The 26,952-nt window shown below is 40.5% G+C and overlaps 1 protein-coding gene across 7 annotated transcripts in view; it reads left to right on the forward strand.

Annotated features, from left to right (window-relative positions):
- Positions 1-1,053: 1,053 nt before the first annotated feature.
- The window catches only part of LOC6527832, a 39,228-nt gene continuing 13,329 nt past the window's right edge, over positions 1,054-26,952 (forward strand). For 2 of the 7 annotated variants that reach the window (XM_039370928.2, XM_015198339.2), the window contains exons 1-4: positions 1,054-1,265; positions 2,244-2,843; positions 10,765-11,040; positions 24,599-24,643. In XM_039370928.2, the coding sequence (XP_039226862.1) occupies positions 2,400-2,843; positions 10,765-11,040; positions 24,599-24,643 (765 nt within the window). In that variant the 5' untranslated portion in view covers positions 1,054-1,265; positions 2,244-2,399. Of the gene's footprint in view, positions 1,266-1,303; positions 2,844-10,764; positions 11,041-24,598; positions 24,644-26,952 lie in introns of those variants that run through there. The other 5 variants (XM_039370930.2, XM_002088869.3, XM_039370931.2 and 2 more) reach the window with 4 other exon arrangements.

Consider the following 26,952-nt stretch of genomic DNA (forward strand, 5'->3'; position numbering starts at 1 on the left):
TTATAATGCGCCTTAGTTCTTTAGTTTTTATCTCACATATTCGCATTCATCACATTAATAATATTTTATTCCTGTTGTGTGAAGGAATTTCTCTACTGCGCGTTCGAGTTGAACATGCGTGATGTTGCAAGTCGGTTTGTTTTGGGAAATTTAATTTCCCAGAATGAAAAATCATAAGATTCTTTAAAAGCAAATCTTAAAGATATAAGCAGGGTAAAACATTTAATTTTTATTCAATTTAATTATTATTATATTATATATTTTCGAAGAAAAGAAACAAGAAATCTCTTAACAAACCTAGTCATTATTTTATTTTATAAGTTCTAGAAAAAATTTATTATACAAAATTATCCACACAATACAAAAGACATTTTATAATTATCTAACTAAGCCCGAACTTAGTTTTCATTAAATAAATTTGTTTGTTTGTTCCACTTTTTGTATTTTTCATACTAAGTTTTCTATTAAAAGATATTACTCTTAAAAATTCCTAGAACTAAAAGATTGCTTTTTATTTTGTTTATATGCAGAATTTGCACTGCTGAGTAAACGCATGAATCAAAATACAGGGAATTTCTCCACGCAACTCGAGCGCCATTTACAGTGGGACAACTTCTGTACGGTAATAGATAAAATTCATGTATGCGCTTTTAAAATATTAAACATAAATATGATGACAAATTGTTGTTTAATTGTCAGTTTTGTTTTAAAACGTTGTAAGATAGATAGTGCTAGATAGTGTAAAAAGAAGGCATAAATACGAAAATATTCTTTGGAAATATTATTTTAAAAGATTAATTTGTTTAGAAATAAAATATATCTGTTAATTGATAAGTAGTGCTTCGGGTGGTGTTACATATTCTATAAAATAAGCAAAGGGTTGGAAAATAAAACAAACTGCTTCAATGCTGATTAAAAAGTAGATACTTGAAAAAAAAAAACAGTATTTTGCTGGCACTGGCAGACCCACTGTGCGCCTTTCGAACATGTTCGATTGGAGCCCCGCATGCCGATGCACGGACTCGCGGTGGCAAACCAGTTTTCGTTGCGCCAGTCATCGACGGGCAGCTCGCGTGGACAGTTCGCCTTCGCATCGGTCGCTCGTTTGCTTTGCGCGACCAGCTCAATTTGAAAATAAAATTTTGGCCAATAACAAAATTGGTTTTTTCAATTTGCCAAGCGACAACAGCCGCATCGAGAAACCGAGAAACCGCAAAGAAATGCGACGCGACACGCTGCCAACAAATTAAATTTAACCTAAAGAAGTATGTGCAATAAACCAAGAAACCAACAAACCAATTACCATCGAAACCAAATTCAAGAATTAATATGTCAGCGGAAATATCAAAACAAACGTGTTTGGCATCCCATATGCGAAAGCAACGCGCCAAGAAAATATAAATAATAAGCCCCACCAACGTCAGCAAACAAACTCATACGAAACCCGGCCAATAAACAGCTTGAAAAGTGCCCAAGAATCGTTGCGAATGCGAAAAGATACATTTGTATCTTTGGGCATGCACTTTGCAGTTCCCCCATCCATTTCCCTAAAAAAAATATACACACAGTGTTTGTTGTGCGAAAGTAAAAACTACCTGCAACAGACTGCAGAGACAGACCTGCCCAGACCGAAAAACCCGAAAAAGAAAACCAGTTTTGTGAAAATTATTGACTGCGCTCTTGTGTTGGTTTTAGTTTAGTTTTTATATCTCGTTATGCTTCTCTGTTTTTTTATTTTTGTTGCTATTTCTTGGTTGCACTCCTTTGTGAATTGCTGAAAGGAAAATGGCAATAATAACAAGCCGAATTTGGCGGCTGCCAGCGAACAGATAGAGGAGTCATAAATAAAGTGAGCGGAATGGATAGCATTGATAAGAAATGCAATTGAGGGAGACATAAATTACCCAAGGTGTCAAGGGGTTCTAGCTTAAAACTGAGGTGCAAACATGGGTTTTGTGGATTGAGTAGTTACGGTTTGTAGGTATATGATGTTAGATTACGATCGGATTTATAGCCACGATTTATGTTTACTACGATAAATGATAAAATATGATTGAACAAATATTTGAATAGTTTGTTGCCTTAAAAATTTAATAAAGTTTCTAAAAAGCAGCATACTCAGTTAGAACATAATCAGCTTATAGAACTAAACCAACCCAAGTGTGTAACAAGAGCCGACGTTAGCTAATAATTATCAAATGTAATGAACCTAATGGTAGTCCCCTTTAATTCTCCACCCACAGTTAACTCGAAAAGTGCAACATTCCCCAATAAATCATAAGCAAGCGTTGCAGTTAAGTTACCGCTAAATTCAACGATCCAACTATCAAGCAAAAAACAAAAACAAAAGCAAAAGAAAAAGATCAACCATCAACGTAGGCTAAGAAACAGAACGGAAAATGCTCATGCACACCACATCAATTTCCACAACGTCGACGGCCACCATGACCAACTCATCGTCCTCCGCCACGCCCACACCCGGCTCGACCTCCTCCAACAACAGTGCCACGCTCGACACGCTGCACCAGCAACAGCAACAACAACAGCAGCAGCAGCATCAGCTGCAGCAACAACTGCAGCAGTTGCACACGAACGCCGCAAACAATTCGCGGCCCCCCTCGCGGGCCCCCTCCATCCTGGACAGTCCGACCCTGGCGCGCGTGGAGCGGGCTCGTCTGCGACTGGAGCAGCAGGAGCGGGAGCGGGAACGGGAGCGGAGCAGCCAGCGCGAGGTGGGCGGCGGCAGCGGAGGGGGCGGCGGTGGCAGCAGCACCGGCACCGGCAGCACTGCCACCACCATGAATCGTGAGGATAGCCTGGAGCGCAGCATTTTGGATCCCAAGGTGAGCTTGCAGCAAACTCTGCACACAAAACGAAAAAAAGTCGATCTTAAAACGTGATATTTAATTCACATTAAGTAGAGTAAACATTATATCTCGAAATCCTTTTAAAAGGTGAAAGACACTGAACTCCCATTAAAAAATGCTTAATAAGCTTCAGAATATATCAGTACTTTTTTTAATATTAAAAAATTCATAAAATTTTAATTAGAATCCTTTTTGTTGTTTTGCAAACTTCCAATGAATTAGGTGTTCTTTTTCCCTGTTAAGTTAAACGCAACTAGTTGTTCTCAGTGTGCTATTCCACATACGCGTAGGATATAAATTCCAATTAGGTGGGGGGATCGTGAAAATCCTACGTGATAATGAAGGCCCAAGTAACCGAGCATATTATCGCAGCGAGTCATCTGAAAACATCTCGACAATCTGCTCAAAGCATATATTTTAATCTTTTAATTTATTGAAAATGCTCGTCAGATAATTCTCGCATACCTTGAGAGCTTGATAAATGTCTGGGGAGGGTCTTCAATCGGTCCAAAGAAATGTTGTATATGTTCACTGACAACGGAGACAACTTTTAAGAGTTTACATCATAGGAAATAAAGTCTTATAAATGGTTGGGAAGATTATTTGTTCCAGCTAAAGAAATTCTTAAAATTCCACGAATTTGAATCTTACGTCATCCTATACGAAATATTCTTAAGAATATTCTTGAACCAGATGACTTGGTCTTTAAGTCATTTTGGAAAGCCAAATAATCTAATCATCCAGTTAGTGGGCTGTGTTTTATAAAAGTAATAATACTTTAATGGATTTATACAGTAAATATTGACATATTTTAAGTACTTAATTCAAAAACTGATAAATAAAAAATTAGGCCAATCTCCATTATATGTTGCCAAATCCAAGTACTCTCTCTCCCTAGATAACCAATTTCTTCAATCTCGTAAAGCTCTTATTAGATTTGGTCCATAACCAAAACAAATGCGCTCATGATGCTGCAAATTAGTGGCTACCTTCTACTAAAACCAAATGAAGCACGTTGAGAGTGGCAAAGGCAAAGGCAAATAGAACAGACATTAGGAGGATGGAGTGAAAGCAGAGGGCCTAAACCGAGTAAGCCATACACACATTTTTTTGCTGGCCACGCCGCAGTTCTTGACAGGACCATTTCACTAATGGTCCAAGTCCTCCTTGCGGCCTAAAGTAGCCGTAGCCGCCTTTAAGCTATAGGTTACTGACTGCCGGGCCAACTGAGGAGATGGCTACTACTTCTTGCTGTCCGAACACGGCCTTCTGGCTATATGTAAATGCTTTTTATTTTGTTATTATTTTGTTAACGCTCTTATCGCTGTCGGCTTTTTATCTCCACAGTGCTGGGGTCTCATCATCTGGCAAAAGCCTCTTTAGGCTCTGCGCATTTTTATTTCTTTAAAGCTTACTGAGGTCCACAATCGAGTTCACCAGTACCTTTGCATACATGAAAATGGACGGAGTCGTGTTCGGCTGTGTGTCCAGGTAGCTTAGAACCCAGTTCTCAGGTAGCTGGCCTCGCTTCAGGGTTGAGAACATAAACTCAGATAATGAATTGCGAAATATAGATATCTACCGGGTTGGCAGGAACGATGTTATGCTCGTAGATAGCAATGAGCTAACATGTTAGATAGGATTTTGTGAACTCTTATCTGTTATACATAGATACTATTTACCTAAGAATAAATGGAGGTGATTCTTTTATGTTTTCCCCACATTTAACGCTTTGATTATCCTGAGTACTGCCTCTTAGTGCAGCCAAGGTTCAGGCTCTCAGCTCTTATGTCACATCATCAATTCCGTTTGGCCCTTTGCCAGCAGCCAAGTCAAGACTGATTACCTGATACAGGCAGAGCTTTGCCCTAGTCAACTTGTAACAAATTGTACGTAAGAGTTTTCGGGCCAAATTGCCTGCATAATTTCTGTGAGGAACCCCACCTTTCGGGAAACTGCAGCCAAAATATTTCCCCAGCTTACTTCCTTTTCCGAAATAGGCTCCTCTGTGAATTGCTGGCGCCTCTTGGTCTGCACAATCCTTGCAGGATTTCTTCTTGCCACACGAAATCGATACAAATTGCGCAAGAGGCATGATAAAAAACGATTTCGGGTCAACCCTTTTTGCTGCAGCGCTGGGTTGGGGGCTCCAAGTGGCAGATCGTTGAACTCGCAGCAAGAAATAACACCTCAGCCGAGTCATAATTAGTCACACTTAAAAAGGCATTGGCCCAAAGACAACGCGGCCCGTTAGTTGGCCATGCGAAATATGAGCAAAAGTGAGGCAGACACCGCGAAGTGAAGACAAAACCCACTTCGGTAACCAGAGACCAAAAAGAAAAAACCTGGGCAGTTGCGAGTGAAATGCCAGAAAATGCTTTGCCATGTGCCGGACTTTGAGATATATAGGTATAGGAATGTTTGACCCAAAGTGGAAGTGGAAAGATACCCCCCTACCATTGTCCATCTTGCAGCGGCTCGTTGCACTTGGCTGCAATTGCAATGGCAGAAGGGCCCAGCTGAGCAGTTGAGGGCGCATCTGGAGCAGAAAGGTGGTTCCAGTGAAAAGGCCTCGAGAGGAGAAATCTCTTTCATATTGCTATCGCAAAAAGTATCTGATAGCGACACACGACCGTGTCAGAGGACCCACTGCCACGTAAACCATTTCAATAAATTTTACATTCAATGTCAATTTATTTGTTGCTCTTTTAAGCGCTCTATTCAATTTAACGCGGCACACATTCCACGCGAATATGTGAAAATGTTCTGCTGCGCACAGTGTGTTTTTGCAAATAAATTACAAAAAAAATCAGACAGAAAAAAAAATGATAAATGAAAAATACATGTTTTCGTATTTTACATGCCTGAATGCGCAGAGCGGCCTTAGAAATGGTCAGCAAATGCGAGTGTTTCGGTGTTGAATGGTCGAGTGTTGGGTGAGGAGTGGAGTTGGTCATTGGATGAGTCAGTGTGAGTTGTGGGGGCCATACAGAGAAAGAAAAGAGGTATATGTTAGCAAAGATTGAGTGGGATTTAAGGATTGGTCAACTGGCAAGTTCCATTTCTCTGAGTAAGAAAACTGATACTGCGCCTCATATAATATATATAAGCGCTATAGATCTAACTCAAAACTACAAATGGATTCTTGATGATTATTCATTATGGCAATTTCCGAGTTTTTTGAGTTTCAGTACCAAAAATGAGTAAACTATTTTCACGTATAAATAGATCTGAGACCATTTCTTCAATTAGCGCGCTATAAATTGTTCCAAAAATACAAACAGCTCACGAAACCCCACCGAGTGAAAGGGGAGATTGTTGGAGAACAATAGGAATAACAGTAAACCTAGTAACCGCCGAAAGGTAAATAAATAGAAAACAAAATTTCGGTGGGGTTAAGCCAAATGCAGCCGGGTAATTTGAGTCGTTTGGCCATTTGCCTCACAGAATTGCCTTCGCACACGCAAGGCCCCAAAATCGTGGAATAAATTCGAGAGACAAGTGAGCGCAACAACACACACATATATAACTCTTATCAGCGAGGAAAATAGAGCAAACCCTCGGATAAACTAAAAGTAAACTAAACAACTGAATTTTTTTTGGGGGGGAAACCAAAGAGTCGTGAAAGAGCTGAAGGAAAGACAAAAGCGTCGCAAAGACGACACGCAAGAAATGCGTAAAAATAAAAATGAGCCAAAGAAAAAATGATACAGAGAAAATCATTTCATTCAACCCCAACCCCCCCAGGAAAACGCCCACCCACACCCTGCCCCACTGACAACACAACCCCTCGATGTTTTCATTCATAAAGGCGAAAAAGAGAGGAAAACTTTAGCGGAAAATATGCTCAACAATAAAATATACAAATAAATGGCCGGGCTTAATGCAAATAAAAGGGGAATGGGCATTGGGTTGTGGATTGTGGGTTGTGGGAGGCTGTGTAACTTTGATAGGCTCTTTGAAACGGCTGGAAGGGGGTGGTGCTGGGGGCTGGTGGAAGGGGGGCAGCGAGGGAATTTTCCAGTCCAAGGCAGCAAAACCAAATGGCACACAGAAGTGCAATTTTCGTCGGCGAATTGGGGTAAAAGGGGAGCAAATCACAAATGCAAAAAGGAAATGCCAATGGAAAAATGTTTTCCTTACGCGAATTGCCAGCAAGTGGGATTGCCACCGCCTTAAAGCTAATTTTTTTTGGGTTACATTTTTGTTTTTTGGGCTGAGCAATTGCATTTAATATTTTGTGGCTTCTGGTTTTATTAGGTCTGTCGGAACGTTTTGAAGTTCCGTTCTCATTTTTTTTTGTTTTACATATGTACATATCTCAATTTGGTTTCCCTCTTCGGGCGTGTAAAGTGATATATCACAATTAAGCTTCTACACAGTGACCCACTAAAATTCACAGCAACATCAGAAAACCACACTGAGAGAAATTTCTATATACTTTGTGACATTTTTATAAATCTGTATTACTTTGTTTTCTTGAAGATCCTTATAAGTGCTAGCAAATGCATTTCAATGAAATGTATTTCTTTGATTGTCCAAAAATTGCAGTGCTTTCCAGTGCAATATTGCTTGCTCTCTACTTAATGCATTTTGATAGATTGCATTAAGTGCGCGGAGATGGCATAATGTGGAGCAGCCAAATTGATTGTGTTCGGAGGCAAAAGGGAGGCAATGTGGGTGGAAGGAGAAGTGGGTGCGAAAGGGCTGACCTCGACCGAAGATCAGAAGAATTTGTTAAGTAGCAAATGCTTCAATTTGTTCCAAGTTAAGAGTGTTAAGATTCTATAAAACATACGGAAGACGCATTAAAAAACATATGGTAAACTTTCATTCATGCTGTTGATTGTTAATAACATTTGTTTGTAAACAAATTAAAAAGAGCGCTTATTTATAGAAGAAAAATGGAGCTAAAAGAAAAGGACATTTCACACATATGAGAACTTGTTTGAAAATCGTAAATACATATATTAATTGTACTAAAGGAATTTTTAATTTAAAAGTCATGTGTCTAGTGTCGCCCAGATTTGCCTAACTAATTAATAGTGGAATTTATTTTATATTGTTATGGCACTATTGTTAGCTCAAACAATTTGTAGAACTCATTTATATGCTCGTTTTTCATCCATTACGATGAGTTAGAACAGCATTTTCCGCGGATTTTCCTAGTTCATCGGTCTGACAGTTACTTCCATGGTCGAAAGCTTCTGAGATCCCGCTTTTCCCAGCTTCCACATTTTTCGCGACGACTTGCGGCAATGCGGCAGGCGGAGAAATGTTTCTTAGGAAATCTGCCAAGACAATGGCAACTGCATACAATTTGCATATTACATCAACATGTTGCATGCCGGCACCGGCACAGTCAAGATTGCAGTTTGTAGCAGCAGCGAAATGTTGCATATGCAATTGAGTTAAGCGCCCTGCACTCCCCCAGCTGCCACGCCCCCTCGAAGTTAAACGAGGCGTGGCAACAAGATGCATCCAAAGCCGATGATGACGATACTGATACTGATGATACTGATGATGATGAAGACGATGAAGATGATGTGGCAGACACAGCCGCATTGCAATCAGTTTTTGCTTTTGTTTTCACTGCATTTTCTGTGGCAAGTCGAATGCGTGAGTCGGGCGAGCATTTGTTTCCCAAGTCGCTGCAACTAACTATGTGGGGGGCTCCATCGTGCACTTGCCACACTTAAAGCCTGTCTTCGCATTTCATATTCACAAAACACAGCGCACAGACGTAAGCAATATCTACTTAGGCCTACGGGCGCCACGCCCCCAACCGCCCAGCGTCGGAAACAGACTAAAAATTATTCATTGCTCTTTGTGTATAATTTCTTTATAATTGCCATTTCCCGTTTTAATGAATTGTTTATACTATAAAGAGAAATATACAGAGAGAACAGCCGTAAAGACAGGGGTCATGGCAACAGCAACAGCAACAATGCAAACAGTCATGTGCCCCCGAATGGGGCAAACTAAAATGCGGACCCAAACCCACTCACTCATACGAACACACGCATGGTGCACCTAAAAAAAATAGCTTGATATATTTAAATAATATCCCTTTAATGCGATACATATTAAAATACATTATGAATGCAGTAGCTCTCAAACTAAAGTTATACTTTCAAAGGGTTTAAACATTGATCAGTTAAAGGTCCAAACATTTATGTAATTTGATACAAAACTCCCAATTTCGTTCGGTGTACTGACAAAAACGAGGGCCAATCATGGGCTGACCATTTTCATTGCTTCCGTTCTCCACTTGCTACGCTTGCCGTTGCAGTTTACTCTTTTTTTGGGGGTAGGTTGCTGCAACTGTTTGCATGACAAACGGAAATTGTTTTCATTTGATTAGTGCGAGTTGCGTGGAAGGTGGTGCACATGTGTGTGTGTGAGTGCCACATGGGGGGATTATTTGTGGATAAAAGGGTATGTTGGATACCCAGGGTGCGACCCCCAAACCATAACCGCATTTCGCTACAAGGGCACGAACTCTTAATGCATTTGCCCCAACCACATTGGGGCCTCCAGCGTAAATTGCGTTGATCTAAGATAATGACCATGATGATGATGGTGATGGTGATAGTGATGGTGGTGGGGATGAAGGTGTGTTGTCCAGCCCAGACTATGTTTTTTACGAGCTTTTAATGATATAATAGGAGCAAGGAGTGCTGCACTCACACATCATTAAGCCAAGTCGCGTGGGGTGATATTTTACGAGTGTTTGTGGATATCGGGCATTCATCACAGTCTAGTTACCTACTTTTAGCTTTTGTGCAGGAAAATATAACTATGAATTCTACGATATTTATGGTTCTCCCAAAGGCATAAAGTTTAAAGTTTTCCTATAAACTCCCTGTGGTTTCAATCTCCTTCCACTCGAGAATGACTCATTTAAATGGTTGGATTATTTCAACACTATTAATAGTTCACCTACCTCAACAACTGTGCTCATAAATTTTCTTAGGAATTTGATTTCTTTGTTGGCTCTCTTGGAGCAAATTAGTCAACGCTATCAGCAGAAATAGCCGTATTCAGTTCGAAAAACTTATCAATCGATGTCGTCTAATTGAACGTACTGTGGCTCTTATCAAGGAATTTTAGATTCTTTTAAACACGGCGCCGGCGACAATGGACAGCTAAAAGTTGACATCATACCCTGGTATTTACAGCCGATGCAAAAAAAAAAAAAAAAACAAAAAATTAAACAACCAAGGCAAACAGAATTAAAATTGGTAGCGCGTTTGGCTTCGTATGACATCATAGTTGGGCGAATGTGTGGGGGAGGCAATAATTGTGGAGTGGAAAACGAGGGTGCTGAGTGCCAAGTGGGTGACAAGTGCGTGTGGCGCTTACATAACTTATCCTCCATTAAAAAAGCTGTTCCCATGTCAAGAGAAACTAGCTTTATTCCAGAAGGAATTATAATTATTTAAAGCAAAAAAAAAGTAACTATTTTGATACAGAATTTATAGTTCTTTTAAGTGCAGCAGGCTTTGTTACAATTAAACTTAGATTTACTCTTAACATTTGAACAAAACATGCAACTTCAAGCCGAATATGTCTCCTTTTACCAAATACAACTTTTATTACTTACCTAAACAATATACTATATACTTTAGTTATTCGCAAATTGGCAAAAAAAAAACAATTTAATTGACAATAAAATTCCCATTTATTTCTGTTTTTTTCGTTCCCACACAAAAACTGCAAACAAAACGAAACCTCTCTCTTACATGAACGCAAACCCAATATGTTTACTCAATCCTGCCCTGCGTTTCTACCTTTCCCCCCCAAACAACCAAACACACACCCACAACAACTACAAAAACAAAAACAAAATGAAAACAAATGAAAAACTATCGGGAAAATACGAAAAACAATTTAGAAAGAAACGGCGCCCTGGCATCAGATGTGGACGCACATGAAACGCCTCTCGCACGCCTCCAAAGTCAATTCGACGAGCAGCCTGACCGCCCAGAAAACCGATGTGGGCGTGGGCCATCATCCGAACATGACACCAAATGCAACAGCAACAACAACAACGGCAACGGCAATGGGAACAATGACATCAACGCCCGGAAAATGCATTCTATTTCCGGATAAGACGGCCTCCCTGAAAAGCTCTATGTATACGCAACAGGTGTACTTCAGGCCCGATATGGTACGAACTTTAGCTAATTCCTAGATCTAGATTGAGTTTATTGGCATGGTTTTGGATTGACTTGGTTTTGGTTATACTCTCAATCAACGTAGATATTGCTGAAATTCGCTTATTGTTTATATTTTGTCTTTCTTTGGCACTCTTCATCCATCTTCCCAAAAGCTATTTTAAGCCCTAATTTACGTTAATTTCCCTTCTTGCTAATGGTTTTATGGCTCTTTGACTTTGGTTTCGTTACACAATAGCATACGCGTTTCGTTTTCCTAGCAAAATATTTTCAGTCCCAGTTTTTTATTCCATGGCGAATTTTTAATGCATCCCCAAACTCTTTGGAGCTCAGCGTTGCATTAAGCGCAATGGCGAATGCAATAATCATAATCATAATAATGATCGTCATTAACCAGCGACATAGCAAAATGCCAGCAATTGACTTTGCCAAGGCAACCCCACACAAAAATGCAAAAAAATATAAAAGGACAAGTGCACCACAAAATCAGTAAGCTCAACTTTATGATGCATGCAAAGTTGCGCTCTATGGGGGTTGGCATTATATATGAGGTAATATGCCAGACAACTACAGTGGAGATCGAGTACAGTAAAATAAAGTGTATTACCTAGATTTAAATATAATGAAATAAATGTAAATCAATGTCAATTAAAACTATTTTTGTATATATCACTTGATCTTTAAATGAGGAATGCCATTATTTTTAGACCAATGCAAATGCACTGCATACCACGCTCTTTTTTCTTCAAGAAAATGTTTTGAAAATCTAACAAAATTGAAAGCTCATCTAAAAAAGGTCTTTGCTAGCCTGACAGTTCATAAAAACGTCGTATAGTTTTTACTGTGCACCACATCACTACGATTCCCCAACTCCATACACACATAAAAAGCTCCAAACATTTTCCACCCCATAGTTCAACCCTCCCGCTTTACAAACGCACCGCACTTTCCTTACTATACATTATTTTACTATACAATATAAAAGTATTTTCATGCTGTGCAAGTCAGCAGCACAACAAATTTAGTTTGACATTTTGCATGGCATTTTGTGCAACTTTAGGAAATGGCTTACACAAAATATTTACAAGCCCTCACAGCGAACAGCCATTTAATGTCAGCTACGTGCGGTTGTCATAAGCTCTAAGATAAATCAGCTCAGGGTCAAAAGTATCTTTAGCCGCTGGAAACATAAACAACGCTCCCAAACGAGAAAAGCTGCCAAGAAACGCGGAGGTTTTTCTGAAAAGCGTGAAGGTGTCGTAGGCAAAGGTCGACGTATGCAAATTGCATTTTAGGATCTTGCTGGTTCTGGTCGATTGTGGTTCATTGTTAAGCAGCTGACATTTCAGTTGGACAAAGGAGAACCGGCTAAAAGCCAAGCCGGCCGCTATATTTTCGATGAAACAAACCTGAAAAACTCGGCGTTTTTTTCTTATTTTTCAATATCAAGACACATTCGAAGCTGAAGCTTCATTAACATAATTGATGCGCCATTGGACGACTCGGCGGCTGCGGCTGCGGCTGCGGCAGCGACTCTTCGAGCCATTATATTGTCTTCATGGCTTGGGGGCAGAGCGAATCGATGGACAGGTTTTCCGGCGCATGCTTACCACCTAACCGGTTTTCGGTGGCCAGTTACAGCCCAACGATCCGTGGTCCACCATCCTCAACTTGGAGCTCTCATCTCCAATTCTGTCTGCCCCGATCCACACTGTAATTTTCAATTTCATTTCGAGATCTCCGACTTGACGTTTGTTATTTTTTTTTGGCCGCCAGCAAACGTCTTTTGAGTCAACTCGATAGGAATTCAAGCCGCGTACTAAGGAAAAAATCACATACATCACATATCACAGGGAAAACGATCGAGTTATCGAGTGGCCACAGAGCTGGTGTTTATCTAAGTGGAGTGAATAGGGGAAAAATGATGATTGATATGTGAATGTAGAACCGGCGAGTGGCAATCGATATCTTAACTGGGCGATGCAAGTGGGTCATTTGTATAAGTGTGATGTCAGAACAAGCAGATTGAATAATAAAGAAATATCAAGAAACTTTCATTCCATAAAATAACTTATTTTGGACCCCAGACAGACTCATCTTCGATTAGCAATGCAGACACGCAAGTCCTGTAATTATAATTTTGCCAACGGCTGGCTGTCTATTATTTATATATTCGCCACTAAAACAGAAAGGAACAAAAAAATAACCAACTCCACATGGCTATTAATTATGGCAGCTGCTCTTTGATATGCGGGCAGCTGCTGAAAGTTAATGAAATTTTGCGGTTCAAGCTTTTGACTTACATAAAACGGCTAAACGATATCAATCAAATTCCCTTCTTTTTATGTTATTACATGATTCGATTTATAGAGCAGAAGAAGGCGAGTGAAAAAGCCTGCAAGGCAAACAGGTTTGTCCCAGACAAACTCGGCCGCAGGAAAATAAATGGCTGTAAAAAAAAAGGAACGGAAAAAAGTAAAGGCGATGGAGAGTATAGTAATATCCTCCATAATGCAGTCGCGGCATCAGCAAAATCTCTATGAAGCCAATTTATATTGGAGTGGCAAACGAAGCGAGAGCCCTGCGACATAAAACCGAATGCAATTCAAAGCCATTTTTCTCGCTGGCAGCTCGAAAATCATATCTGATATTCGCTATAAATGTACGAATGTATGTATGTGGATGACCCTTGGCGATGCACTCTACGGATAGATGATATGCGACATATAAATCAGCACCAAAAACCCGAATCTGGAGAGCGGAAGTAAAATTTGAAAAACACATTGGAATAGAGGAATGACAGAAATACACAATCTGACAGCTGCCGTTGGATGGAGAACAATGGATTGGATTGGACATGGCTATTGATATTGGTACTGGGTATTCCACTTGATTTCTTCTGCACTTTTTTTCTCCATTTTTCCCATTTTCCATTTGTTGACCCGAGTGCAATTGTAGCCGGGAATGGAACTGAGGCCACAGATGAACCATTGTTGCATTTTGGGTCAGAACCAGGGAATGTTTTCCTTTTTGCCCGGCGACATCTGACGTTCGAATGGTGAACAGAAAACGAAGAGGAGTTGATTCAGCCACAACTCCACTGATATTAATTCTGTTTACCTTGATGACTTAAGTTGGAGAGGGCACACAAAGGCAAACTGCAATGGAACTTTGGCCAGCCACATGTTATTCGTTTTTCGCTTGTAAATATTTAATTGAAATCGATACGTGGCGCCAGTTCACAAAGTAGTTTGTCCGGGGAAACAACTGCTCAGAATGGGCAGATGACGTAAAATTCTAGTAAACTCCAGAGGCCTCGACTATTTGGTTAAATTTAATTTGAGCTCCCATTGCAACTGCACTTCCAAGCGGCACCTTTCATGCCACCCCAACTCACCCACTTTTGTTTATTGGTCTTCCAGCAAATTAGCGGCCTGACCTTAATCACTTAAGAGTTTACATAATGCCAGCAGTTCCACAACTGAAATATATATATACCGCCACGAATTCAGTGACGCAATTAACACAGAATTTTGTATCTTTGTATCTTTGGAAATGGCATCGCGAGAGTTTAAGTCACAAAAGTTGCACCAGCCGCGATAAGATAAAAACTCTAACGATAAGTTTGTGTTCGCATGCCAAGCCAAAATTAGCGGCAATCGAACACAACAGAAAATTAGCCAAAAACTTAAACAAATTTTCGTTAAAGTAGATCTCAGAGTTTTTATTTGGCCACGCGCTCAAACACCGAACACTCACAAAAAAATAGTTTAACCTTTTTTGGGGGTGAGCAGCCAAATATGGAAAAATTACTCGACAAATATTTCAAGTTTGGTTTTATTTTTTATTTTCTATTTGTTTATTGATTTTGTGTGGATGTGGGCCGAATTTAGAGGCGACATTTAAAATGTTCGCCTGTCAGCTGGAATTATTTCGGAGTTGTTTATGGAGATGATTAGACCTTGTGAAATGAAGAGATGACTGCAGAGGAGGAGTGATGTGCCAACCAGCAGGTAGAATGGAGTATGTTCTTCTTGTTTTTGTTTTCAAGCAGATTGAAAGTCTGCCACTTCCGCCTTTCGAAACTCATCTATTAATTAAGAAAGCCGCCATCGGATCGAAGCCCCCAACCAATTACAAACGCCACTCTCTCATCGGCCGCGAACAATGCAACGCTTTGTTGCCACTCAGGGTCAATGTGTTGCACGTTATGAGTTATGTGTTATATATGGGAGTGGTAACTGTGTGCTTATGCCATTCGTATTATCCATCCAACGACAGACGTCTCTGACATCAGAAATCAGAAATCGAAGCTGACGGGGCACAACTCTTTTCCCTTTTCCCATCACACGCACAAAAGGATCCAACTTCAGATACTTTATTTAATGCTAATTACGTCGTTTGAAAGACAAGTGCAACGATCTCTATGGGTTCCGTCTCTAGCATTTATTTGCCGGGTAATTAAGGCGCCTGTCTGGCTGAAAAGAGTTCGCCAACCTCGAATGAAAAATATAAATAATTTCGCACTCAATTAAATGTCCCACACATTCTATACACATATAGATATTCTTGTTCCGCTTGGTGATCCGGCTGCTTTTTGTTTATTATATCTCGCACTTGACTCATTTTCACAGCATATTGACATTATTTTTCCCGATTTCCTCTATTTCTAGGTAAGTTCTCGTTTCGCAAGTAAGTGGCAAGCTTTTATTAGAGTGCAACCGTCGTCATCTTAAGTTCAGTTTGTGGTTCCTCGATTGCCTTATCGCCGTGAGTAATGCCCCCTTAACATTCTAAGTGATCAGTGAGAAAGCACTTTGGTTCATATCAATGGGATACCATTACTCCTTCAGACCTCAGATGTATCGCGTGAATGTGGCTCTCCGCCTCCAGTTTGTTGATGTTTTTTCCAGTTTTGATTTTTGATTAATTGGGCGGGCTGAGATAACTATGCAGGAAGTAAATTTGTGGGCTCAGCAGGCATGCAAGGAAAAATAAAATGAAATAACCAGTCGAAGGTGCTCCACATGTGAATGATAATGCACTCGAACGCAGAAGCTTCGCCGATCGTGAGAAATGAGGAAATTGGACAGTGCTTATGAGCCCTGATGGGCAATTATTTCCTGTTCATAATTCAGAAAAGAACTAGATTTGATGGGAAAAAGTCAGTTGGAAGAAGAAAGAAGGCCATTATAAATCTACCAGATTTTTCGAGTTCACAGGTTGTTACCGCTCTACACTTTAAAACACATGTAAATTATTGTATAAATACCTGTTTAATTGTGCAACAATGCTTTGAGACTTTTGAAGTTTCTAAGCCACGTTCAACAAGTCCGCGACCTTATCTCAGATTAATTCGAGCATTTACCAGACTTAATCGGCAGATCGGCTAATCGGCAAACTGGCTCCATAACTAGCTTCCTTATTTGTCAGGTTCTTATCTCAGTCACTGTCTGTCGCTGTGCACTCCTCAGCATTTCAATTAAGCGCCAACAGTCGTCCCAATTCACCGGCTACGCAAGGAGACCAAACGAGCCAAGTAGGAGCTAATTTCATTAGCCATCTAGTCTGGTCTTTGGACACACTTTCGTTCACACACGGCCTCCACAACTTCGATCCGTTCCGATTGGATTCGATCCGTTGCGACCCTCGGCGACTTTCACATACTAGTAACTGCACAGAGAAAAAAAAACATGTTAAATGGCTTGGTACTTCCGTTTAATAGCTTCAAATATTTATGGTCAAAAACATACGAGTATATTGGGATTGTTTACTTTTAACGAAATGGTGTAAAAACATTCAGGAAACTATCGTTACTTTACGAACACAGATTGTTTATTGAAATAACACAATAAAAGAAAACTGCAATATAAATATTTTATCTGTTTTATACTCTTTTTTTAATATATTGAAATCGCTGCAAAAGTAATCATAATATTTGTACTTTTTTTCCGTGCCTCTGCCGCATGCAAGCACACGATCTCTTTGTGTTGATTAAAGAAGACGATTCGTGGCTTTTGCAAATTACTTTCATTTTCTGCACAAAAGTTGCTGGCTCGGCTTTTAGAAATTGCTGTGGATATGGCTGTGGCTGTGGAGAAAATGCCATGGCTAACCAGTCATTGACAAACTGTCAGCCAAAGTCGAAGTTGTGGACACACTGAGGATTAAAGCCACCCCTTCAACACAACTCCCGCCTGTGTATTCAGTCTGAGTATCCGAGTATCTGAGTATCTTAGTGACTGAGTACGAGTATCTCGACTGGGCCTAAGTGTGTCATGCAAATTTTCCAGCTGCTCCGCTTGTAATTTGATATTGTCATTAGTTTGGTGTGTGCGCACTCGACTGTGGAACTCTCGGCACTCTGGGCTTAGCTTTACCCACTTGGACAAGGAAGTATCTTTGTATCTTTTCCTTCGCTTCTTTTTTCTATGTTTTGCTCCATGCGAAGCGCTGCACTTGACAGCGGCGATTATGTTACTTGCGGTAGCTGCTGGGCGTTGGTAGGTGGGTGGTGGTGGGCTTTTGCATTATGCATGCCATGACGCTCATTAGTGCGGCTTGTTGAAGATGAGAAAGGGCAGTAAAGTGGTGAAAATGTGGGGAAAAGCGGTGGAAAGGTTGTGGAAAAGCGGTGGCAAAGCGGGGAAAAGAACAATAGCACTAAATTGCCCTCAAGGCAAACGGCTCTCTTTCGCTTTAAATTAACTGGAAAAATCTGAGCTGGCTCACTTTCGGAATTCCATCAAATCTTTGGCACTTCGTGTTCGCCATCGTCAATGACAAAACTTTTAAATGGTACACTTTTGAGCGATTGCAACAGTTTCCCACTGGCATGCCACTTAACTTTAATGTCAAATGTCAGTTTGTTATATTTCACAAGAACGAAACTTTTATTCTAAATACATCCACAGCCGCCGAATGATTTTGCAAAGCCATAGAAATTAGCTCTTTAAATGAAGAATGACACTTTTAGTGCCCCCTCCCGGGTTAAAAAAAATACTAATATATATGTGCCGTTTGGGGGAATTTCGGAAGAGGAAATGGGGATAAGGGGAGAAGTAAGACAAGTGTTGACAGTTGCTTGATGGCGCTGAAATGTGAAAGCCAAGTGGGGAAAGATACTTTTTGACAGTTTCCTCACGGAGATTCGGTCGCCGTAGAGGATGGCAAGTGTGTGTTTGGTAATTAGTTTTCATTTCAGGCAATCCGCCGCTGAAATTATTATTCAGCACCAGAATTTGCAAGTGGAAATTTTAAAGGGGTACTAAAAGTGTGTTGTTATTGTATGTTTACATTTAAACTACAAAGTAATATTCTGCTGTCGTGTTTCATATAGGAACACTCTGTTCTGAGACTCAAATTAAATGGATTTATAATATTTGTATATGGGGTAGGGAAACTTATTTAGTTTTTTAGCTCACAACCAATTTGTATTACGTAACAAAAACAATTTGATTATCAGGCTCTAATCATGCGTTGAGAAGAACCGTTAAAAACGACTGAAAAATGTATAAAAAAAAGACACAATAAACAATGGCAACGGCAACGGCATCAAAACACGATTTTTACGATAAACTGACCTATCATGCCAACAACTCGACTATTTATACACTTTACGATTGGCCACATTAATGAAATTTATTCACTCCGGATTCCGGAAGACCACAGCGAATGGCGAATGGCGCAAAGAAGTCGAGGGGAGATGGTAAAACCATGAATACAAACCGCAGGCATTTTAATTTTTATGTTTTAACATGAAAAACGCTGTGCAATGTCAACCAGCATCAAGCGCTACAGTAATTTGCATCCATCAGATACAGTTTATTTTGGTGGCCGCTTATTAAAAACTCACAAAAAAAAAATGCGGCAAAAATAAATTTAAAAGTTGCAATTTGCATACAAATCACGTTTCTGATACAAATTGTATTTTTGATTCGCAATAAGCAGAAATTTCTTGAATGAACTTGCGTCAGTTGTTTGCTTCGGCTGACGGCGAACTTGCAGATACGTAGATACTATACGTAGATTTGCGTATTTGGGAAAGATCATCGGGTGATTCACTTGTCGCCCGACCTGACCGGCAGACAACTGTGAATGAGTAAGCTCGCTTGGCTGGTTTCATGCAAATTTATGGCAAATAAAAGCACTCAAATGCCGCGGCGAGAAAAACGAGATACTTTCGCTTAAGTGCTGGATGCTATTTTGTGCTGGAACTATATCTAAATTATCGAGCAGCCAAGTCAATTAGTCAGTGAGTGGGTAGGACTGCCATGTGCCTGGTAATTGTTTCAGATACATTTCGCAAGCCATAGATACGGGATTAAACGGGCTCAACTCGCTGGTGGGCATATTTCTCAATCTGGTGCACAATTTGGCCTCTGCGGAATTCCAACTGGCATTCTGCTGTAAACGTTTCATTTTTTTTGTTGAACAATTAATTTAATTAAAATTTACGCTTATGGCACATTTTAATTACTGATGAAAACAACTGTATGTTGTGGCTCCACTTCAAGCCAAACAAAGAAATTTTCAACTTCAACGCATCTTTTAAAGACCAACAGCTCGCTCCTGGCGACAATCTGCTTTACACAGAAAACAAATGCTTTCATAATATTTTGAAATCTGTTTAAATCTATAATGGTTCCTTCAGCATTAAAGACTTTTCTTTACGTTTCGTAATTATAAGAAAAACGACAATTGCATAAGTCTACAATTTGAGCTCGAGTATGCCGCACCCTTTACACCCATCTTCAAACTTTTTCTTGGGTAATCGTTGCCCAAGTAGTTGAAGATACACATTGTGATAAAGACCAACACTAATTTGGTTTTGTTTCTGTTCCAATGGCAGTGCCATTGTGCTTTCGTGATTTCGTGATTTCATTCATAATTTTCTGACTCTGACACATTTCCCGATAGCCCTCGAGAAACTTTCCCAAGATTTTGTTTTGTTTATATATTCCAAAATTTGGCAATGTCTTTGAACCCATTTTGAAACGTGTTAATGTGCATTTGGGCTTCTCGCCCGCCGTCCATTACGAAATGCTATATAACACCGAATTCAACTTCAAATCCGAGTCACAAATTCAGCTCTCTAGCTTTTCTCAGACCGCCAGCTTTCGCAAGTGAAATTGCTGGCACAGCCAACGAAAAGAAAACCGAGTTGAACATTACATTTTTTGTTGCTCTTTAATGGGGAGTATAATTTATTTTTTTGTTTATTTAGTTTGCAGGGGGTTTACTTGCGTTTCTGTGTTAATTAGATGAGTCCACTTTTTCCGTAACTGCTGTGAAGAGGGTCAAAGTGTAGCTAAGCTGGGTTAATTACAAAACTTTAGAAACTACTAGGTGGCAGACTAGAAGTATAATTGGACAAGCTGAATGAAACTCCCGAATGACCATTAAATTTGTTAAGTTATTGAAGCCCTGAAGGAAACGCAACCATTTTCCGATTGACAAAACAGCAAATTGCCATTGTATAGATTTGCTGACTAATGGATAAGAAGCTCGATTCTTTGAAGAATGCTTTATTTCGGCTTACAAAAGTGTCAAACGGCATTTGTGTGGACCAATTTCGCATCACTCTTGACATTGACACCAACATCCAACGACCAACAACCAACAACTTTTCCCAACCTCAATTACAATCAATCACACATGGTGTCTGTTGGTCAGCTGGCCAAATAGCATTTCTGGCCCAAGTCCAACTGAAACCGAAGTCGTGCGTGTTTTGTTCGAAAATTACAATAATGATGGAGGCCATTCATTCCACTCCTCACTCCTTTTGGCCTTTCAACGGAACAACAACGAAACAGGACAAGTTGGGCAAAACCGCTTGGTGCAAAAATTTCATTTATCATAAAGTTTGTGGCCCAGTCCAAGGACCTTCCCCCGCTTTTGTGTGTGATAAAAATGACAAAGGACTGTCGTGGTTAATGATGATGATGCCGCCCGGCAGGAGGCCAGCTGATAAATCTCTAGAGCCACATGTGCCAGCCACTTGTTTCCCACTTTTCCCAGTCAAGATTTCACTCTCTTGGCGAGTTATTGAGCACAAAAGCGGTTGGTAGTTGCCAAAGTCGTTTTCGCCACATTTGAAAATGTCACTCATGTGAAGCGCTTGACCAGTTTTTCATTTTCATTTGGCGGAAAAGCAACGAGTTTTCTAGCCGCACAAGAAACCAAATATTTTTGTATCAATTATTAATGTGCTGCCATGTGAGGTGCTTAATATAAGGAGCAGGTTTGCTTTTTTGATGGGCGTTGATTGCAAATTTATGATGCCGGAAGTCCTTACAAGGAGGCAGTTCATAAAACCACAAAATGCACTAAGCCATTTAATGAAAGTAAGCCGTATACTACGTATGTAGATAAAACCATTCATCATCTGGCTTGCATGTCGTTTGGCTTCTTCGTTCTACATGACCCACTTGAAGTACGAGTATTTCCCCATGCCACAGCGAATGCATGAAAATCAATGAAGCTTACAAAATATTTACCGCCCATTAGCACATCATAAACAGGGGGCGGGGCATTGGGGAAACAGAGCCATAGCTATAGCTATGTATTTCCCACACAACCTTGCCCCTCGGATGACAAGGGTCCTTCAAGTACCTACGCTAATAAGCAAATGTTGGGAAATACGAGACTTCTTTACTTTGCATATGACATATGTGACAGGCGGTAAAAACAAAAGCGCCAGAAGAACACATGTAAGACTTCTGTTTGGCATACCAAGCAAGGGAATATACCTACTTATATCTTCCTGAAGCAGCGTTAGTAGTATGGCTTTGATTGGCGGAAGTGCTGGCAGTTTTTGAGTTCTTGAGTTGGTCTTTTGTGGGTCAGACCACCCTCAATGATTATGCCAGACAACTGGGCGGCAAAACAAAACTCCAGTTAATATTTTAAATTGCATAAATATACAAACAAATATAGTTATTTGAAGTACAAAAAGTTCGAAAAACTTCCTTTAAGAAATCAATAACAAACTACTGGCCAGAACTCTTTGCACTTTAATTATTTATAAATAGTTAAGAGCCAGGGCTCTGTGGAAAATCACTTCCCTACCTGCAGGCTATGGTAGCCAACAAATGAGGGTACATTTTCTTAAGAACTGCAGCAGGTGCTAGGCGACAGGCGTTCATTAAGAACGTATCCTGGCATCCCGTAGATACGCAGATACTCGGATACATGTGGGTGTGCGCCAGTCTGGATCGCAAACTGTTTTTCAGACGGTGTGTCTCCCTTTTCAATCTTTTTTGTTTCACCCAACTCCATTCGTTTCTTCTTTTTTTTTGGCATGCATTACCCTTAATGAACTGAGGACCTCGAGACAATGTCTGGAGTAGGAATTTTACCTGCATCAAGGCAGCTACCCGGGCATTAATGTTTGAAACCGGGCGCTATTATAAATAATTGCACAAGAAAATAGGTAAAACAGTGCAAAGTTTCCCTGCCACTGGCTGTTGACAATGGTCTGGATGGGATAAAAGGCATAAAGGTAGAGGCATATACACCTGGCACAGTTCTCACGGCCCCGGGGCAAAATCGCTGGGCTTGTGGGCAGGCGGACTTGTGTCTTTTGTCTGGCGAAGATTGGGATCTGATCGGATTGGATCGGAAAGTGGGCGGAAGAAGAAGTCTAAGGCGACAAAGCCAGCGACAAAGGTGTAAATCGATGATAAATGGAAAGCAAAATATTCCAGATCAATAATCTTGAGACGATCTATTTTAAAGAGTCGGAAGTTCAGGCTGAAACGGAATTCTCAGATGAGAACGATATGGAATGGAAATGAGTTTACTTTCCACGGCCCAGAGTAGAATAGAACATAAGCATGCTTAATCTGAAGTGCAACACAAATATATAATTTACATATAGCTTAATATTATGTATATCTTACTTTCTTAGTCGCTTAATAACTCTTTACATACTCATATCAATAAGTTCATGCACATTTTTTTTGATAATGTTCTCGGTTTACTTGCTGACTTTTCTCTTCAAACTAATTTGTTTTTTAGGGGGTGATTCAAGTGAGAGAAAATCAAAATATCCCATTTAGCTGGCAGACACCTTTCAGTCATTTTCGCCTAATCAAAACAAGTCATAAAATTGTTCACGATTTTTTTAAACAAAAGTGTGAATGAAGCTCGAGAAATGATTGACAGCGGGCTTAATTGAAGCGTTGAACCTGAGAGCAGAGAGCGGATAGCTGACCAAAACATGATGGCCCAAACATGAGTGGCAGTGGAAGGAGGCAGGCTGGCCTCCACTTGGCCACTGATGGCTGGTGCTCCTAGTTGGCTGACCTGGCAACAGCCGTGACAGAGATGTCTCTTGTCATCGCAGCGCTCAATCAAACGAAAGTCTAGACGAGTGTGACAAAGGCGAGTGCAGAAAGTTGGCTAACTAACTGGCTGGCAGGCAAAGCTAATTTGACTGAACGGGCCAGGAAACGGAAGTGGAAAGCGTTGTGGCAGTGGTAGCTGGATGCATATCTGGACACATATGAAGATGGATGGACTTGTGGCCTAGCTCTGCAACTTTGTCCACCTGCCGATCCATCGAGCAACTTAACAATTGACAACTGCCAGCCAATTTGGCTGCAGAGCCACAAAGAGCAGTTCCAGTCGGTCAACATTTAGGGAATTTAGTTTGCGGTTTAGACCAAGCCCCTGCTCAAGCGAACATCTTGTTAATATTGACTGGCTAATGTACTTCACACCTTTGTTTGCACTGTGAATCAGTTGCGAGTCGTGCCAAAAGTAGCCAAAAGATTCACTCTGCTTCAGTCGATGCGCACATTCACTTCCTCGTCGTGTGTATTTAAATTGCTCATCAGCGAGAGGCATCAGCGGCAAAATGAAAAATACAAAATTCTAATTTACATAAACAATTAAACGCAGCGAACCGAGCAAAAATAACAAGACCCGAAATAAACAGAGAAAATTTCAATGCAAACAAAAAAGATTATTGCACTTGAATGCGGCAAAAAGCGAGAGCCTGCCGGAATGATAGTGTATTTATAGAGTGCGTTCGTTAATTGTTTAATGCGACAATTATGACATTATTACTCATACGCACTGGTGAACGCCTGACCTTAGCCAGACCGGGTGTTGCCGCTGCCAGTCCGCCAGAACGAGTGCTCAATCGCCCACACTCGATCGCGATCATAATGAACACAAAACACAGCTCTAGTGACAAATAAGTCGCTGGCACACTTGACTGTCTACGTTCCCAACTCGATTTTGCTTAATGAAACTCGTTTTGGTTGCTCCGATCGGATAAGCCGCGTCATATGTATTTTTTTAAGCGGACTTGGAATTTTTTTGAACAAATTTATAACATAATCAGAAAACGCAGGTGGATTGAATAGAACAACAAAATATTCTTCAAAACTCTTCTGGCAGCTTAAGCATTTTAATCCCCTTATAATGAATTAGATATGAAAATACTCAATGCATTGTTAGAACTACTCTGTGTGGTGATTAGTCTTTGTATAAATGGAATTAAGCTTTATTTTAAATGTGTTTTTCCTTTTATCTTTCCAGGTGAGTTGCAACAAACAAACCAATTGGCTGAATTTCAAGCAAGACGTAAGCAAAAACATTACTTTTTCCTGTCAATTTTCTGGCAGCTTTCCATTGAACTACCAATTTCAGCAATGAGTAGGTGCCACTAACTTCTCAAATGTAGGCAGCTTATTGCCAGGGCCAAAAGAACACTGCATTGTGGGGTAAAGCGTAAAGAAAAGATGTGAAAAAATTCGCTGTATTGCAGTTTTGCAGTTTAGAGTCTTCTTGGTCTCTGGGTTTCTGCCAGGCGTGTCAAGCTGTGACCGGGGCAAGAAATACCAAAAGACTGCGAAAAATACCAGAGCTGTCGCTCGCATGTGTTGCACTCGCTACGTGTTCATGTTAAATGTCATAATCAGGCATGGCAAACAACTACAACTCGCACCAAGTTTATCTAGATACAAAGTTGACTTGGAGCCGCATGTGAAATGCTTTTTCCAGGGGGCGGTTCCATGCTGGGCGTGACCTTACATAGTTGCGGCTAATAGATACACATAAGATACAGGAACATGTGAAGCCAGCTCAGTTCCTCAGTTCCGCCGAGAGTTGGACCATCAATTGCAGTCCGCCCTCCTGCCCAGCATCTCGCACATCACCTCTGCGCACTTTTGAAGTTGTCTGAATAAAAAAGAAAACCTCATGATTTTCATCGAGCCCGCATGACGCCAAAGTCCCCAAGAGGGAATGGGGATGCCACATAAGGGAGCTGGGGGGGGCTTGCAAAAATATGCATAGAATTTTAAAAATAAAACCGACAACGAATTTTGCGCTGTGAAATACTGCGAGTTAGAACTACCCTTTATATTTAAATTGCAGAGTTGGCATAGATTTAAAGTAAAAGGGATATATATTGGAACTATATAAACTTTGGTTTTATAAATATTTAAGAATGGAATACTTAAATATTACAACTTATCCTCTTGAACACACTTCATTGAGCTCATCTCTGCATATATTCAAATACAGGGTAAACTTTGCTTCCAACAATGCGCTTATTTTCTGCAGAACTAACCCCACATGTGTTGCAATTCCGAGGCACCCCAACCCTTTCCCTTTCCCTTCCCCCTCAGGATCAAAGAAAAAAAACCATTTAGGCCGGCAGCCAATGGGCCAACACTTCCTGGTCCAAGTTCAAGGGCTGCTCTTGCGGCTCCTTCGACTTCCTGTTCTCGTTTCCCCGCTGCACACATGGCACACCAAATGCTCAACATTTTTTGCGTTAGCATTTATATGATTTACTTTTTTTCTTGTTTTTGGCAGACACAGAGACGCCGGGCCAGGGACACACCGAAAATGCTGCTGAAGATGATGAATTTCTAAGAAACCAAACCACCAGAGAACAACTGAAATTCTCGTTCTGGTTTCTGCTCTTTTATTCATCTCTTAGTGCTGCGCGGCAGGATCTCGTCTTTTTGTTATTTTTTTTTGTATTTCTGGCCGTGTGAACATGGCTCGTTTTGAGATTCTTCTTGGGCAGAAAATGGGTTTTTCGGGCAGCCACCCCACTGAGAAACAGGCAGGCGCAATTTTCCATTTCCCGTTGCCAAATGCATTTCAAAAGAGCTAGGCAATTGGAATTGAAACGCAGCTTGCCATTCTGAGTGACTGACAGTCAGGCACCGAGAAAAAGTTAGAATGTATATGGATAGACTGGAGGGAGTCTGCTGAAGGTCGATGGGTTGAATTGCTAGAGGAGATTGTGGGCTATGGCTGCTGAGCGCTTGGTGGAAAAGTCCACAAATAGTCAAACAAAACTCACAAAAGATGAGTTCAATCGCAGGCACATTGGAAAACTGACTATCCTAAAAAGCAAGCAATTGAAACTTTTAAATTTGTTTTGTAGGTCAACGAAATATTTGTAGTTTGTAGATTTAATTTTCCTTGAATTAAATTCCTTTCATATCTATCCAACGCGAATTCTTTAGAAACTTGAGCGTAAATATCTTTGATGTGGCAAGGCAGATAAAAACTAATTTCTCATTTTTTATTCACTTACCACGCCCATTGCCACATCGCCAGCCAAAAAGGCAGAAAGAAAAAAACACAGAAAAATCTCAGCTTTGTGGTCATGAAGGTCGCCTTATTAACACATAAACCATAAAAGCCAAAAACCGTAGGCACATGTTTGGCCAAAACAAGAACGGCAAAACAGCGCCGAAAATCTTCGTGGCCTGCCTGCTTAGAATTGCCCACATGTGTGTCACGTCACGGCAGACGACAATGCGCCGCAACAGATACTTAGATACTAAGATACAAAGATACACACAAACTCAGATGCTGGGGTATTCAGATACTTTTTGCATGTGCTCACGAGCATGTGTAGAACACAC

This window comes from Drosophila yakuba, chromosome 2L, assembly GCF_016746365.2.
Source record: "Drosophila yakuba strain Tai18E2 chromosome 2L, Prin_Dyak_Tai18E2_2.1, whole genome shotgun sequence".
Lineage (NCBI taxonomy): Eukaryota > Metazoa > Arthropoda > Insecta > Diptera > Drosophilidae > Drosophila > Drosophila yakuba.